Source organism: Papilio xuthus, unplaced genomic scaffold (assembly GCF_000836235.2).
Source record: "Papilio xuthus unplaced genomic scaffold, Pxut_1.1 DF829567.1, whole genome shotgun sequence".
NCBI classification, from domain to species: Eukaryota; Metazoa; Arthropoda; class Insecta; order Lepidoptera; family Papilionidae; genus Papilio; species Papilio xuthus.
This window is the reverse complement of record NW_013529082.1, coordinates 480,132-494,384: the sequence shown is the minus strand read 5'-3', so window position 1 is coordinate 494,384 and position 14,253 is coordinate 480,132. Positions and strand designations below refer to the sequence as shown.

At 39.0% G+C, this 14,253-nt stretch overlaps 2 protein-coding genes and 1 non-coding gene across 5 annotated transcripts in view; 1 reads left to right on the top strand and 2 right to left on the bottom strand.

Moving 5' to 3' along the window:
- Nucleotides 1–295: 295 nt before the first annotated feature.
- On the top strand, nt 296–2,593 carry LOC106117248 (uncharacterized). 3 transcript variants are annotated; one of them, XM_013311456.1, is made up of 6 exons: nt 296–438; nt 932–1,056; nt 1,202–1,408; nt 1,523–1,663; nt 1,876–1,974; nt 2,223–2,593. In XM_013311456.1, exons 2-6 carry the CDS (start codon nt 991–993, stop codon nt 2,424–2,426), a joined length of 717 nt encoding a protein of 238 aa, XP_013166910.1. In that variant the 5' UTR covers nt 296–438; nt 932–990; the 3' UTR covers nt 2,427–2,593. The 3 variants fall into 3 exon arrangements, with proteins under 3 accessions (XP_013166910.1, XP_013166926.1, XP_013166918.1); XM_013311472.1 differs by lacking the exon at nt 932–1,056; XM_013311464.1 differs by lacking the exon at nt 1,523–1,663 and having other exon boundaries at nt 2,223–2,487.
- A 122-nt stretch (nt 2,594–2,715) lies between these two features.
- LOC106117531 (cadherin-87A) overlaps nt 2,716–14,253 on the bottom strand; it is a 27,897-nt gene continuing 16,359 nt past the window's right edge. Inside the window, exons 12-36 of the mRNA XM_013311894.1 lie at nt 13,825–14,012; nt 13,517–13,679; nt 13,264–13,413; nt 12,896–13,060; nt 12,535–12,658; nt 12,105–12,296; nt 11,663–11,898; nt 11,265–11,418; nt 10,725–10,922; nt 10,275–10,514; nt 9,859–10,049; nt 9,452–9,638; nt 8,995–9,200; nt 8,590–8,787; nt 8,155–8,314; nt 7,704–7,839; nt 7,299–7,489; nt 6,738–6,914; nt 6,514–6,626; nt 5,978–6,141; nt 5,284–5,544; nt 5,019–5,205; nt 4,613–4,726; nt 4,225–4,307; nt 2,716–3,834 (exon numbers count right to left, since the gene is read on the bottom strand). Of these exons, the coding sequence (XP_013167348.1) occupies nt 3,834; nt 4,225–4,307; nt 4,613–4,726; nt 5,019–5,205; nt 5,284–5,544; nt 5,978–6,141; nt 6,514–6,626; nt 6,738–6,914; nt 7,299–7,489; nt 7,704–7,839; nt 8,155–8,314; nt 8,590–8,787; nt 8,995–9,200; nt 9,452–9,638; nt 9,859–10,049; nt 10,275–10,514; nt 10,725–10,922; nt 11,265–11,418; nt 11,663–11,898; nt 12,105–12,296; nt 12,535–12,658; nt 12,896–13,060; nt 13,264–13,413; nt 13,517–13,679; nt 13,825–14,012 (4,179 nt within the window). The 3' untranslated portion in view covers nt 2,716–3,833. The remainder of the gene's footprint in view (nt 3,835–4,224; nt 4,308–4,612; nt 4,727–5,018; nt 5,206–5,283; nt 5,545–5,977; nt 6,142–6,513; nt 6,627–6,737; nt 6,915–7,298; nt 7,490–7,703; nt 7,840–8,154; nt 8,315–8,589; nt 8,788–8,994; nt 9,201–9,451; nt 9,639–9,858; nt 10,050–10,274; nt 10,515–10,724; nt 10,923–11,264; nt 11,419–11,662; nt 11,899–12,104; nt 12,297–12,534; nt 12,659–12,895; nt 13,061–13,263; nt 13,414–13,516; nt 13,680–13,824; nt 14,013–14,253) is intronic.
- On the bottom strand, nt 3,958–4,041 carry TRNAL-CAG (transfer RNA leucine (anticodon CAG)). The gene has a single exon. It is a non-coding gene; the product is annotated as a tRNA-Leu (tRNA).

Below are 14,253 nucleotides of genomic sequence, written 5' to 3'. Positions count from 1 at the left end.
AAATTATTTTATTAATTAATATTAGTGTTAAGTTGAAATTTGAAAGTACAATTTGATTATGTCGAGTACAAGAATAAATTGTTTAAAGTATTATAAATGTATTTTTGTAATAAATGTTTCTTATTGTAGATCGATTGTTTTATTTTGGTTGACAAGAAACTACTGTGGCAGTGTATTGACTCAACTCTAGCCTTACTAAAATGTTGACGTTTGTGTCCCCTCACTATTCATTCTGACATTGGACTTTGTAACGAAAGCACGTAATTCGCGCCAAAGGATCATAAGTAATAATGTCTAAAAATACAAATAATAAAATTTGAATGACAGTAATACCGAAAAAAAATCATATTTCACGAACATGTATCCCCTTTGCTAATAACGAATTTTTCTCTGTCTGTCCGCAAATCTACATTTGGTCCAGATAATCCGAAGGCTTTGGTACGTATAAAACGTAAATCTATGTTAGTAGTGCTGACTATTGTATTTGTATTAAAACGTGTGATCTTGAACGTAATGTATGCGTTCAGAGTGCATAATAATCGATGTCGAAGCCGGTATCTACTTGGGGTTATCATGATTCACAGTACGGTCAGACAAACAAGCCGTATTCGCAACGTAAAATAAATATAATATTGTACTTTGAAATTCGGCTAAAAGTTTCAGGAAAAAGGTTGCAAACAATTTAAAGATGCAAAATAAATCATATTATAGATGAAATGAACAGGTTATAGGATGGATGAGGACACGATTTAATACAAGATATATTAAATCGTGTTTCTGTTTTGTTCATTTTCTATTATAAATTTTAAAAGATAAATTTTCTCGTCATCGTCTAGATAGAATATGCTATACGCGATTACGGATATTAAAAATAACTGGAGGTGAACTAATTAATTTATTTTTGTTGACTGTACTTGTTCTTGACTCGTAGAACATAGTTTTGCACTTGCAAGATAACTTAGAACGGATTAGTAAAGCAGTTGAACCACAATGCTCGCATATTTGTGTTGTGTTCTCATTTTTCTAACTGTACATCTTTCTACAATTCAATGTGAGGTAAGGTTTTTAATACTTATTTATTAGATAAATAAGTTAATTTAAGTAGTGAAATAAAGAATATTAAATTGAAGCTTTGATTTTTTAATAAAAGTTAAACGTAAGAAGATCCAATGTCTATTTATATTCGATTGTCATTTTTCAGTTAACACCGAATGATGTAAAGACGGTGTTACAACAATGTCAGAAAAACCTTAACACGTCACATGAGCTGGACAAGAATGACAAGCTTCTGCTAGCGAACTGGACGGCGGAATTCCAGATGAAGCAGGTCAATATAACATCTCACTACAGACTCGAAATGACGCGACACAGAGAGCATAACTTTAAGAAAGTCAATTTAAACACCAAGGTACGTAAATGTACTCCAAAGCTTATCTTTCGCAAATAGTCCAACAAACAACAATATTACAAGAACGTTGTATGTGTTTTTCGGTATTACATAGCCATTTACTTTTCATTTTAGTGGAAGGAATGTTTAAGATTACATAATAAAGAAATTAGAAATTCTAAGCGATCCTACTTCGAAAGAGAAGCAGAATGCCTGAAGGCCGCGAACTCTGCCGACAGAGATAGAACAAGAGCCGTTAAACAAGTTGAAAAGGAGGTGAGAGAGACAATTATTGCCTACTAAAATCTATCATACTTCTTACGAACAATTGTCTTGGTCACTTAGTTTGCACCATGACAACTATTTGACAATACTTTAGCTTCTAATTTTTGTCATTTTCTTCTTTCTAACTTTCAATAGAAAATGTTTATGAAATAGAATATATGTCTACTGTGCGTATTATCCTGAGTAAAAAGTGTTTGTTTCAGATAAAGAAATGGCGTAAGAGTTACAAATATTTGTCAAACTTATGTGACGTTGATAATCCAAGCGACAAAGACACTGCTGACCGATGTCTGGCCGAGTATGTGAGTAAAAACAAACACTTTAAAATCTAGAAAAAGGTCATATAATAGCGGGATGCGGGGGGAGGGAACTAGACTGCGCGTGCATAGAGTTAACAGGATATTTGGTGAGAACTATAGCAGATTATTAGGACAAGCTATATCGACATAGATGGCGCTTTTTACATATGTTTTGACATCTAATTTATAACATTGAGCTAAAAAAAAATTGCGTCTTTAGAGTTATATATATTTTCTCTTATACTTAACAGGTGAGAAGAGACAACTACGATTCTACATTTGAGAGATTGATACTTCTGAAGTTAGACACAATGTCAGATCTCTTGGACCAAATGAACCGATGCCTTAACGAGCTAGAAGACTGTTTAAGGTCGAGTTTTTCTGACAATTTGCAAAGCATTAGAGCAGTCATGAATATTTTGGGACAGTGTTATAATAGAAATAGAGAAAATTAATAAATAAAAAAAGCTAAAATGTACTTTGTTATAAATTTTAATCAGTATAAAAGGAAAATTAGAGGTTTCCTTACGTTTGAAAGGTTATTTTAATTTTAAAATAAATTAATGTTTAATACAGAGTTGAGATTTTTTTGGGAATTTTTATGGTTTTTGAGATAAGGGTTTTTTTTTATTTAAATTTGTAAATAAAACTCATTGTTCGTGTAAAAGTAATTTATTCAAATTCGTTGTTTTAAATACTTTGCAAATATAAAAAAATAGGTACATATATTTACATTTTATTGACTATAAAATACAATTTTTGTACACTTTACAACACATACTATGGCATTAAAATTATGGAAACTTTTTATAAAATCTCTATTTGTGATTTTCATTCATCGTCATACAAATTTCATTGTTTTGTTTTTAATACAAATAAAATGATTTTTCATATTAGTAAATGCATATGGAAATAATTTACGGTAAGACTTGGCACTTTATATACTTATGAAATAGAAAACATTTGATACATAGTGTTTGGAAGAAATTCCGGAAATGAGTCAGTGTATTGACTCAACACTATCCTTACTGGAGTGTCGACGTTTGTGTCCCATCACTGTTCATTCTGATACTAGGCTTTGTAACGAAAGCACGTCATTCGCGTCAAAGGATTGTAATTAATAATGTCTAAAAATTAAAGGCAAAATTTGTATAATTTTATGCAGATCTTAGTTTAACATTTCGTAAAATTTACTTCAACCAAAGTGGAGATTCTTTTTAATCAGAACATACTTATTTCTAAAATTTGTATTGTTTATTTTGACAACCGTACATAGGAATACCAGATAAATTAGGTGTTTCCCGTTGGGACGATTGACTTTTCGATAGTCGATAGGCCCAACGGGAAATTATAAATTGTATACGTAATTTACGTAAATAAAGAATGCTTTTTAGTATCGTAAAAGCTCGTATGTGATATATATCATTTACCTAAGTCACAATTATTTTAACACGTGTTGACTTATCACAAGTTAGTCTTAAATCTAGATAAATCTGACTCAAACTGCTCTAACTTAAGTACTAAAGTGGACGTTGACGATGTATATTCTAAATAATATATCCTTCATTGACTAGTTCGCTTTTGAACATGGGTCCATGAATAATTACTCCAAGTTTAGTGTTTTTTTATGTAAATTAATGACTTTTTTTAAAGGAGTATTTAATAAACTGATATTTTATAAAAGTCGCATTCGGCCCGCCGATATTCCATATAACCTAAATTTTTAAATTTTACTTGTATTATCTCTTTAGAAGTCTTAACGCCCGTTAAATAATACTTCGTCAACATGCACATTGCATTATGAGCTATATTTACAATATCCGTATAGTTCATTATTCTGTACACCTAGTGACGTCGAATATTCTGGAAAAAAAATATTATTTAGCCTCTTTAACGTTAAATATTATTCACATAGTTATTGTTTCAAGCGTTACAAAACTTTACTAAATAAAAAATAAAATCTTAATTTAAGTGAAAAAAAATATTTGTCAGAAGTGGGATTCGAACCCACGCCCACAGAAGTGGACTGCGACCTGAACGCAGCGCCTTAGACCGCTCGGCCATCCTGACTTGGTACAGAGCAGTGAAAGGACGAATTTAAATTGAACATTTTGTTAATTATCACAAAATAAAGTTTTTAGTTTACTTTCGGTCGTCTGTTTATTTTGTTAGGAAATAAAATTGATAGCAATCTTAAATATAGATTGTGATAATTTTTGTATAATTAAGAGGTATGGAGTTCTGGGTACTCACCATGACAGTGAGAGGGGGCCGAGGGCGGAGGGCCGGGGCGGAGGCTCCGGCGTGTCCGGTGAGGGCGGCTTGAACGTGCTGCCCTACAAAGTACACCAAAGTATTACATATTTATTATCTTATTCTATTGGGTTGCATTTATAACTTTGTATTTCACAGCCCTTCAGTTACTAGTGGAGATAGTTCAGAGGTAATTGTTTAATGAATAAAAAAAAAACTGTATAATTCGACTGACACTACCCGTGATAATAAAAAAAACCCAACAGAATGTCAACTCCTTTTTAAAATCTTTGTAGTTAACACTAACCTTTTGATAGAGAGGTGAATATGTTAAAAAAAACCGATAACATAATAAATATGTAATTACTGTTGTTTTGTAAGACATTACCTGGAAGCCGAGCGCGGCCTCTAGCGGCGTGGGCGAGTCCCCGCCCAGTGTGGCGTAGTCTCCGAACCGCTCAGTGGCGCGGCTGCCTTGTATAGTGGCGTACGTGTTGTCTGTCTGTATACCAAAATTTATATTCATTTAAGTAACGAAATATCATTGATATCTTGTTAAAAGCTAAATTAAAGTTATAATTGTCATCAAAAATGCCAACATAAGTGTGTAAAACGATTTTTTTTTAAGTTTGAGATTGCGAGGGATAACTGATATTTTGTACAGTGGAAGCCGTTAGTTAAATGGGCTATGCAACTTTCAAAATACGTGACTCGTATCAGTAGCGATACTGTCTAGTAAATACTAGTAAGCCCGCCTTAGTAGTAACTAGAAAGCCCGTTTGGTCATGTCTCACCTGCGGCTGGTCGACGGCGGTCTCGGGCTGGTCTCCGAACACGTTCATGGTGAGCTCCTGCTCCTCGTAGGGGCGCAGCTTGGTCTCCAGCCACAGCGGGTTCTCCGTCGTGCTCAGCTCTTCAAGGATTCTCCGCCTTGCCAAGCTGTCGCCCTTGCTCGATTGTAGCGACGGCGGCGGGATCACCCTGATGAGTTTAATGTTAATTTTAAAATGTTTTGATATTTTATTTTCGTGCTTAAATGCTTGTCACTTGAATACGTACCAGTGTTTAAGACAAGCGCACACAACTACGAAGGTGACGATGCCAGTGAAGAGCACAATGAGCAGAGCTATGAGTGCGGCGAGCGCGGGGTCGAAGGTGTCCGGCTGCGCGGCTGCGCTGGCGGCCACCAGCGTCTCCACACCGAACTCCTGGTACACGTCCTTCAGCTGGTCGTACTTGCCGTCGATGGCCTGCAGTACTCGCTCCACCGGCAGCACCTCGTACGTTGCCGGGTCCACCGCGTGCAAGTGGATCTCACACCTGTTATACATGTATTTACTGCACTCGGGGTCCGAGATATGGGAGTTCTTTAGTAATCGTAAGCGATGGCTTCGTGTTAATTTATCTTACAAACTGTTTTAGGAGTCGCTAAACGGTCTCTCTTACCGATTTATTATAATAAATCTACACTAAAGGAAATTTTAATACGGCAATGACTCAATAATGAAGTATGAATCCTTAGGGGCCAGAAATGATTCTAGGTTTCGCAATTAAAGAGATCAACAGAAGTAACACTATACCCGTCACGAAATTCTCAAACGAGACATTTAAGTGATAAATTCAAGATAACGTAAAGTTTAGGACAACTAATATTTAAGAAAAAATTACATCTATTTCAAAATTTAGAACAGCGCCATCTAGTTCCAAATATGGATAACATAATTTATAAAAAAAACAATGAGTGGTATCTCACCAGTCATCATGCAGCCTGTCAGCCTGCACCAGCGGCAGGCGGCGGCCCGGCACCAGCAGCGCGCCGCCCGCCGCCTGCAGCCGCTCCCGCACCCCGCCCGCGCTCGCCGCGCAGCTCCGCGACACCACCAGCCGGATCAGCGACGACCGCTCTATTATCCACAGCTGGACACCAAGCACCGGTAAATACATTTCATTACAACATTTAGACATCCTCTACAGTCTTGTGCTAGGCTAAGCGTGCAAGCGCCCGCCCATATACATCCGCAATTGCAGATGCCTTTCCAACCCTTAATCGACGGAGGAATGGATACATATATAAAGAATATCACTTTCCGTGTCAGTGCGCGTGCAACAGACGTTGTTGCTGTCTTTTACCACTGTTAATGGGTTATCAAAACCCCCTCGGGGTCATCAAGTAGTGAAGCTAGAGTCCCGAGATATTTTAAGGAACGCACTAAAACTACAGTGCTGATCCTAGCTAACCCCCATTGAATAGCACTCTGCAGTAAGTAGACAGCAGTCAGGAGTACTCACATAGACCTTGGCGGTGGCGCGGCGGTGAGGCGGCGCCAGCTCCTGCGCGATCACGTCCAACACGAACCTGTCCTGGTTGTACTCCGACATGAACGCTGCGGTCATCAGGACGCCTGGACACCACATCACAAAATAAATACCGCGTAAATGTATTCTAGCGATGTCAATTTCTTTCATTAGACTTTTGGTAATAATAATTTAGTGGAATATCGCGACATTCATACCGTCCTGCGTAATATTGAAGGGCGAGGGCACGACGCTGCCGCTGGAGCGAGCCGCGCCGAACTTGTAGAGATGTGAGGCGGCCACCACATACACCAGCGTGCCGTTCTCGCGCAGGTCCGGGTCGCTCGCCGCCACTGAGATGATCGGCTCGTTGATGCGCGCCGTCTGCTTTATACCTGCATGGAATATCACAAATTAACATGTCAGATCAAAGAATAACCAGACAAAACTCAGATTGCAAAAGTAGTGGTAATGCGGAAAAATAATCTTTGGCTCACTGTAGATGTCAGCTTAATCATGAGCGGCTAAACATACCACAGGTATAAAAAAACACTTTATTTTACATTCTCATTACTCTTTAGACCGTAGTCATCCCCAGAGATCCATCTACTTAGAATTTCAGTTTTTCTCCCCATTGATAATGATTAATAACTGGCTAAAGAAAGATGGTTTCTTGAATACGTGCCCATTTATTAAGTTCGAATAACTAGAGAAGCATTTTGTATGAACTCATCTGTGGTTTTCTTTATAAATTTAAAAGGTTATAAAATCCTTCTTACCGGCATAATAAACGTCTTGTCCGAATTTCGGTTCATTGTCGTTCTCGTCGAGTATGGTAACACCGAGGGTGGCAACACTGCCATCTTGGCTGTCAGTGCTGTTGTCTATGGAATTCAAGATGGCCGCCGCGTGCTCCAGTATCGGATTGTTGCTCGCATATATCGTCATTGTGTATTCGTCTTGCTTTTCTCTGAGAAACAAATTGTTGAATTAAAATTTAAAGTGTAACTAATATTTGAAGTAATACACGTAAAAAATATTATGGTAAAACTACACTAAGGTACCGCTTAAATAACCGTTAAATGATTTTAAGTTTTAGTTTTCTTTCTCTGTTTCATTATATATGTATAATCCTAGTATTGGTATTTAAAGTATTACACAATAAGTTCGCTTGGGAAAGTTACCTGTCGAAGGAAGTGTTAGCTCTGAGGATGCCCTGCGTCCTGTCCAGTGTGAAGGCGCCCTCGCGGTTGCCCTCCAGCACGTGGTAATACACCTTGCCGTTGTCTCCGGAGTCTTTGTCGATGGCTTTTACTGACCCTACAGGTTAATAATACGTCTGTAGAATTTCTCTTAGAGTAGAACATTTTATCAAGACAAGCGAAGAGAACTGTTTACTATCCCACAATCTATACAATTTTATGGTACACTTCAAAGAACTAATCGTAAAAAATCAATTTTATACAAAAAAATATTAACGATTTAATTTCATTATATTTTTTTTCTAACGCCATCTGTTGGATAATTATAAAATCCAAGATCTATATTTTTTTCCGTTATATTTTACAAATTCTTACAAGTTGGAAAGCTCTGCGAGCTTTTCTAAAGCAACACTTTTTGCTTGTGTTATCTTACCTACTATAATCCCTGGGGACAAGTTCTCAGCGAGGGTGAATTGGTAATGTCTTTGCGTGAAGCGCGGTGTGTTGTCATCATCGTCTGCCAACACCACGGTCAGCAGGCGCAGGCTCTCGAACTGCGCCGGAGTGCCATTGTCTACTGCAGCTATCACCAACTGTACATAAATATTAGGTGTTTATTTCATAAATCAAACAGTCTACAAAACCTAGAGTATTTGTTCTTTAGGAGGTGTGTAGGTGTCTGTATGTAATCAAAAATTTTGTCCGCCTGTCCGCATATCCGCGTTTATTCCGGGTAAACGCCGAAATGTTTGTGTCAATTTCTACGGGACTGACGAGATGTATGAGGCCATATCAAGGGTTACTTTTTGCTGAACTGATGAAGTCACAGGCAACCACTAGTTAAGTATGTTTCAACTACATAAATTACCTGATATTCAGCTTTATGCTCTCTATCCAGGAATGTTTTAGTCCTGAGTTCCCCTGTGTCAGTATCCAGGCTGAACTCCGGAGTGTCGCGCACGTTGCGGTTGTCAACCTTCAGATAATATGAGACGCGGCCATTCTCTCCGCTATCAGCGTCGGTTGCTTTTATTGTTGTTATCAAGTAGTCTGCTTGAGCTGCGTTCTAAACAAAATAAAAAATAGAAAAATGTTCAAAAGAGTTCTTTGGTTAAAACAGAATTATTACTAGATACCTTTGAACATAAACTGGCGATGGCGGCTAGACCTTGGTTAATAGAGCCCTATCATTTATTATTTCCTAACTTCAGTTTCGCAGCGCCATCTATTGTTGTAAACAAAAAACCTCTTGGTGGACCAAAATGTTTCTAACCTCTGGTATCTCTATCTGCCGCTGGTCGGGCGGCGGATGCACAAACACTGGGCTGTGCCGGTTGACGCTCAGCACCGCGATGTGCACGCGGGCTCGCGCCGTGTACCGCCCGTCGTCCGCGCGCACTGTCACCTGGTATGTGGCGTTGCCGCGCACTGCCTTCGCCGGGTAGATGATGCCGTTAGTAGGTTCCACTCTGAATGTATCTGTGGTGAAGTTGAAACATTGGCATATCAATCATATATTTCTGTGGAAATTAAAAGAAAAAATAACACGGAGAATTTCCTCATATTCGAAAAGTTTTTTTTTCAATTGAACATTAAATAAGTATTTTAGAAATAATTTAAGTACCTCGAGAGCTTCTACAATAACTATTTTATTTCAAGGATAAATTAAATAAATTTTAAAATTTTATATGTATTAAAGTGCCATCTAATTAAGAAAAGTGCAAGTTTACCAGGTTCGCTCTGCTCCTCAATGCTGTACTGGACCTTTCCGTTGATGCCTTCATCTCTATCCTCAGCTAGCACCTGCAGGATGGCGGCGGGCGGCTCCAGCTGCAGGTTCTCAGCGATAGTGCTCTTGTACACCTTCTGACTGAACACTGGCGCGTTGTCGTTCTCGTCTATCACTTTTATGTGGACCTAGAATGTAAATTTTCACAAAACCTTTATATTAATGATACACCAACGCATAACTGTTTCATAAATTTAGATAAAGCTTAGTCATAAAGTATCTGCAATTTGGTGATAAACAAAAAACAACCTTATTACTACTGTGTTAAAGGTTTGTTTTACAGTGTTTTGAATTCCACAGAGTAGTGCAATATGTTCTTAACTAATCATATATGTCCAGTATACATACAGGAACGCTAGTAGTTTTCCTAATCTGTGGCGGCGCATTGTCAGTTGCCACCGCCCGCAGGTAGATGTCAGTGATGTTCTCTCTGTCGATGACAGCGCCCTCTGCCACCGATATCACGCCCGTGTTTGTGTCGATTTTGAACAAGTTGGATAGTTCTCCGGTAATATTGTAGGAAACTTCACCGAATTCACCTGTAAAAAGTATTATTACATTTATTTGATTGCTGATTTGTGGTCCGAATTCTTAATTCAAAAGTTTTTTTCTTTTTTTATCCAAATATAATAAGTTTATGTTAAAGTACTTGACTTATTTATTCGTTTTATTTTTTATTTTGGATTGAAATTAAATATTACTCATCAAATACAAGTTGAAAACTTGTCAGAGTTTCAAGGTCAAGCTAAGAAAAGTATAAGTACCTTCATCTTTATCAAGGGCAGTGACAGTCAACACACTAGTAGCAGCGTCAGCATTCTCGAGCACAGCCGCGTCGTACTCGGCAGCGGCGAACACTGGCTCCTCGTCGTTCACGTTGACCACATCAATGGAGACGGCGGCGGGTGTGGAGCGCTGCGGCACGCCGGAGTCGTACGCCACCAGGGTGAAGTTCAAATGCTTCACTTGCTCGTAGTCGATACGTTGCGCTATCTTCACTACGCCTGTAAATATCGTATGTATACTGACTTGCAACAAGAATGGGCCGGTATCTGTAACTTTCCAAATATATAACTTTTTCCTTTTTTATTATTTTCTTTATTAAATTGTATATATAATAATTATTATATGTTGTATTGTTTCTAAAATGAATGTTCCTTTTTGTCTTTGTAATTGTTAACATATAAAACAAGTAAACAAATATATGAACTGACCAGTAACATTATCAATATGGAAGTATGGCGAGGGCGGGTATATAAGAATGGAGGCGATGGGCGTCTCCCTGTCAGTAGCGGTGTAGGTGTTGAGCACTGTGCCCACAGGCTGCTCCTCCAGCACCGACTCCAAGTACGCCGGCTCCGTGAACACGGGCCCGTAGCGGTTCACATCCACTATCGTTATTATTACTTCACCTGGAATAAGAACACTAGGATAAATTCAACTTTCTAATTCTATTCAGTATAGGAGGATTACAAATGAGTTTTTAGATAGATTGATATAAGGGAATAATATTTATAAGGGCCTATTTGTGACTCATATCTTAAATAGCTCGATCTATTAAGTGTGAACATATCAATTTATTTGTATTTATTTGGAGTATCATAGGTTGAGCAGGTTTTATAGATTTTTTAATAACATCGATTTATTGTAATAGAAAGACCAGTGTCATATATCAAATGGTCACCCTTAAAATAGGTTTAATAAGAAAAAATCCTAAAAAAGGGCAGTTAATTTAAATCATAGTGAAAGTGTACCATATGAGCGCTGCAGCGAGGGCGCGGAGGTGTCAGTGACCTGCACCGGCAGAGTGACGACGGCGGCCATGTTGCGGCGCAGACCTCCCGCCACCACCACCTCGCCCGCACTCAGCACTGAGAACCACGACACCAGCGCCCCCACATCCACCACCTGCGTACAGATAACTATCATTCATTACCAAAGACACTTTTATTTTTTTAAATTATAAGGTGGCAAACGAGCAGCCACTTGACAAAGCAATCGCTACTCAAAGACATCCGCCATTGCCTACCTGAATCGAATTCAAAGAAATTGATTTTAAAGAAACAAAATTATCAATTTACATCATAAAACATTCGAAATTATATATTAAGTTGATATTTTGTCGACCAAATGGTTTTTTATTTATACTGACCTCGTTTCCATTTGTATCAACAGCACGTATGGGCGTCTCTTGCGATATTTCAAACAGAAGCTGACTGTGGTCCGTGATATCGGGGTCGACAGCGACCAGTTTATGTAGGACTGTGCCGACCTCCGCGTCCGCTGACACCTCGGCTCTCTGCACGCTGGGCGTGAACACAGGTTTTTTATCGTTCACGTTGATCACATGGACTGTTAACTCCGTGGTACCAGTCAGGCTCGGGATACCTGAGAAAAATTAGTTCGTACTTTAAAATTACTGTATAATTTTTAAATTACATTTTATAAACTTCTTTTTTGCTTGGTTTCTGAGTCAAAAACCATGCATAAAATATGTCATCATTCCTCTCATTATCTTTGATACCAATATGTTGTAAGAATGGATTTGGTCTCAGAAATCAACGATAAATGAACATTACAAAATATATTAATACCCATATCAGTGGCGATGATTTGTATCCTATACGTGTTCCTCTTATCGTAGTCGAGTTTGGCGGAGACTGTGACGACTCCGGTGTGGGGATGTACCGAGAAGGAGTCCAGCGCCCCCTTCTGCACCGCGTATGTAAACTGCGAGTTGATACCGCTGTCTAAGTCTGTAGCTCGCACTGCCGCTACCTCCGTCCCTGTACAACATCATACTAATATTATAAATGCGAATGTTTAGATGGATAGATGGATGGATGGATGGATGGATGTTTGAAGGAATCTCCAGGACTGCCGCATGAATCTCGCTAAAATTGGGCATAGACGTAAAACATAGCGTGGAAGAACACAGGCTACTAATTAATATTTTTTTCAATTCCTCGCAGACGGAGTCTCAGTCGACCGCTAGTATTAAATAAAAACGTAAATAATACTGACCAATGGGTGCGTCCTCCGTGACGTCAGCGTCATATTTGTCGGTGTCAAATGTGGGCGCGTGATTGTTGACGTCACGCACCGTCACCTCCACACTGCACGTCGCGTTGTGCACGCCATCTGTCGCCTGCCATACAACAACCATTTTTTAAATCCCTTCTTATATTACATCATACTCAATCTTCTGAGAGCTTCATATAATTGAATTCTTTTTTGTAATTGTGTTTTTTGTAGCAAATAAATTTTAAAATCATTGCACGGATTTCAAAAACTCCTTCACCATTAGATTGGTACATTATTTCATAATAGTATCTATCTCTTGGCTGTCTCGCATGCGAAGTAAGTACGGACAGGTCTGACTTACCAGCACAGTGAGTACGATGAGGTTGTTGTCAGTAGAGTTGACGGAGGTGATCTCCCCCCTGACGGCGATCTTGCCCGACTGCGGGTCGATCCAGAAAGGATTTCGTGGCGGGTAGATAATGGAGTATCGGATGTCTGATGATACGTCCACATCCCGCGCTTGAACCTAAAACAAAATATATATAAAAATAGCAAACTTTTTAGTGGATTATAACCCTAACTGCAGCATTCAGAGTCGTTACCTGGTCACTAAAGTAACAATCGTATGCTAGCTAGGAGTTAACGACTCTGCTGTACGAGAGTGATTGCGGCGGTTAATTTCTATAATATTATTTTGTTTGTACTAATGTACTAATTGCCTATAAATACCTGTAGTTCAGGTTCAAATTTGACAGCGTCCTCGTCTATGGATGCCTTGTACACGGGAGTGAGAAAGACAGGCGCGTTGTCGTTGGAGTCGGAGAGGGACAGCTGCAGCGACGCCACCGTCGTCTGTCCGTTGCCGTCCTCGTCTGTCGCCTGGGGAGAGAAAGAGACAAATGGTGCGAATATTGAATAGAAGTGAGTTTTATAAAAAGCAATAATATTCAACAACAATACAATATATAATAAATGTAAATACTTTATACTGCAAGAAGTAATCCTTTCGCGTCTCGTAGTCGAGACATGGCGGCGTGCCGGGCGTCGCGCACTCGGCCACCGAGATGACTCCGCTGCGACTGTCCACACGGAACAGCTCCGCCCCGCTGCCAGACAGCTCGTACACTATGCCCTCTGTACCATACCTGGACACAGAAAACAATATATACAAAGTTGAAACTAAAAAGCAGCATATTTGTTACAACGGAATTTTCCTAAAAAATGCATTTTATTTTTTCATTTGACAAAGATTTATTTACAACATGATTTATGTTTAAAGCAGTATTTTACCGTCCAGTATCCCTGTCAGTGGCTCGGAGTGCAGTGACACGCGTCCCTGGGGGCGCAGCCTCAGGTACACTAGCGGCGTGCGGCTCGTCCGGGAAGTGTGGAGCATTGTCATTTACATCCCAGAGGGACACCGTCACGCTCGCCTTCGACGACAGCTTCGGTGATGTGTGTACTTCTTCTGCTATAACCTAGAAGAAAGAGAATATTTAACAATTTGTAAAAGCACATGAAAATTAGCGCCATCTATTGATGATTTTACAAAAGTTAGCACTATCTATTGATGTTTACATCTAACGCCATCTATTGCTCAGTAGCTAAAAAAATCACGGACAAACTAAAAACTATTTGCAGCTTTGGAGACGGCGGTCACCGGTCACGCTTAATATCAATCATTTATATTTCGGAATAGTATTCGTTGACAATACCAAA

What these genes read in the sequence shown, in the direction of transcription:
- LOC106117248 (XM_013311456.1), top strand. Translation starts at nt 991, where the DNA reads ATGCTCGCATATTTGTGTTGTGTTCTCATTTTTCTAACTGTACATCTT. An exon ending in AAGTCAATTTAAACACCAAG is followed by an intron (nt 1,409 to 1,522) that starts GTACGTAAATGT and finishes TTTTCATTTTAG; the next exon opens with TGGAAGGAATGTTTAAGATT. An exon ending in ACCGATGTCTGGCCGAGTAT is followed by an intron (nt 1,975 to 2,222) that starts GTGAGTAAAAAC and finishes TATACTTAACAG; the next exon opens with GTGAGAAGAGACAACTACGA.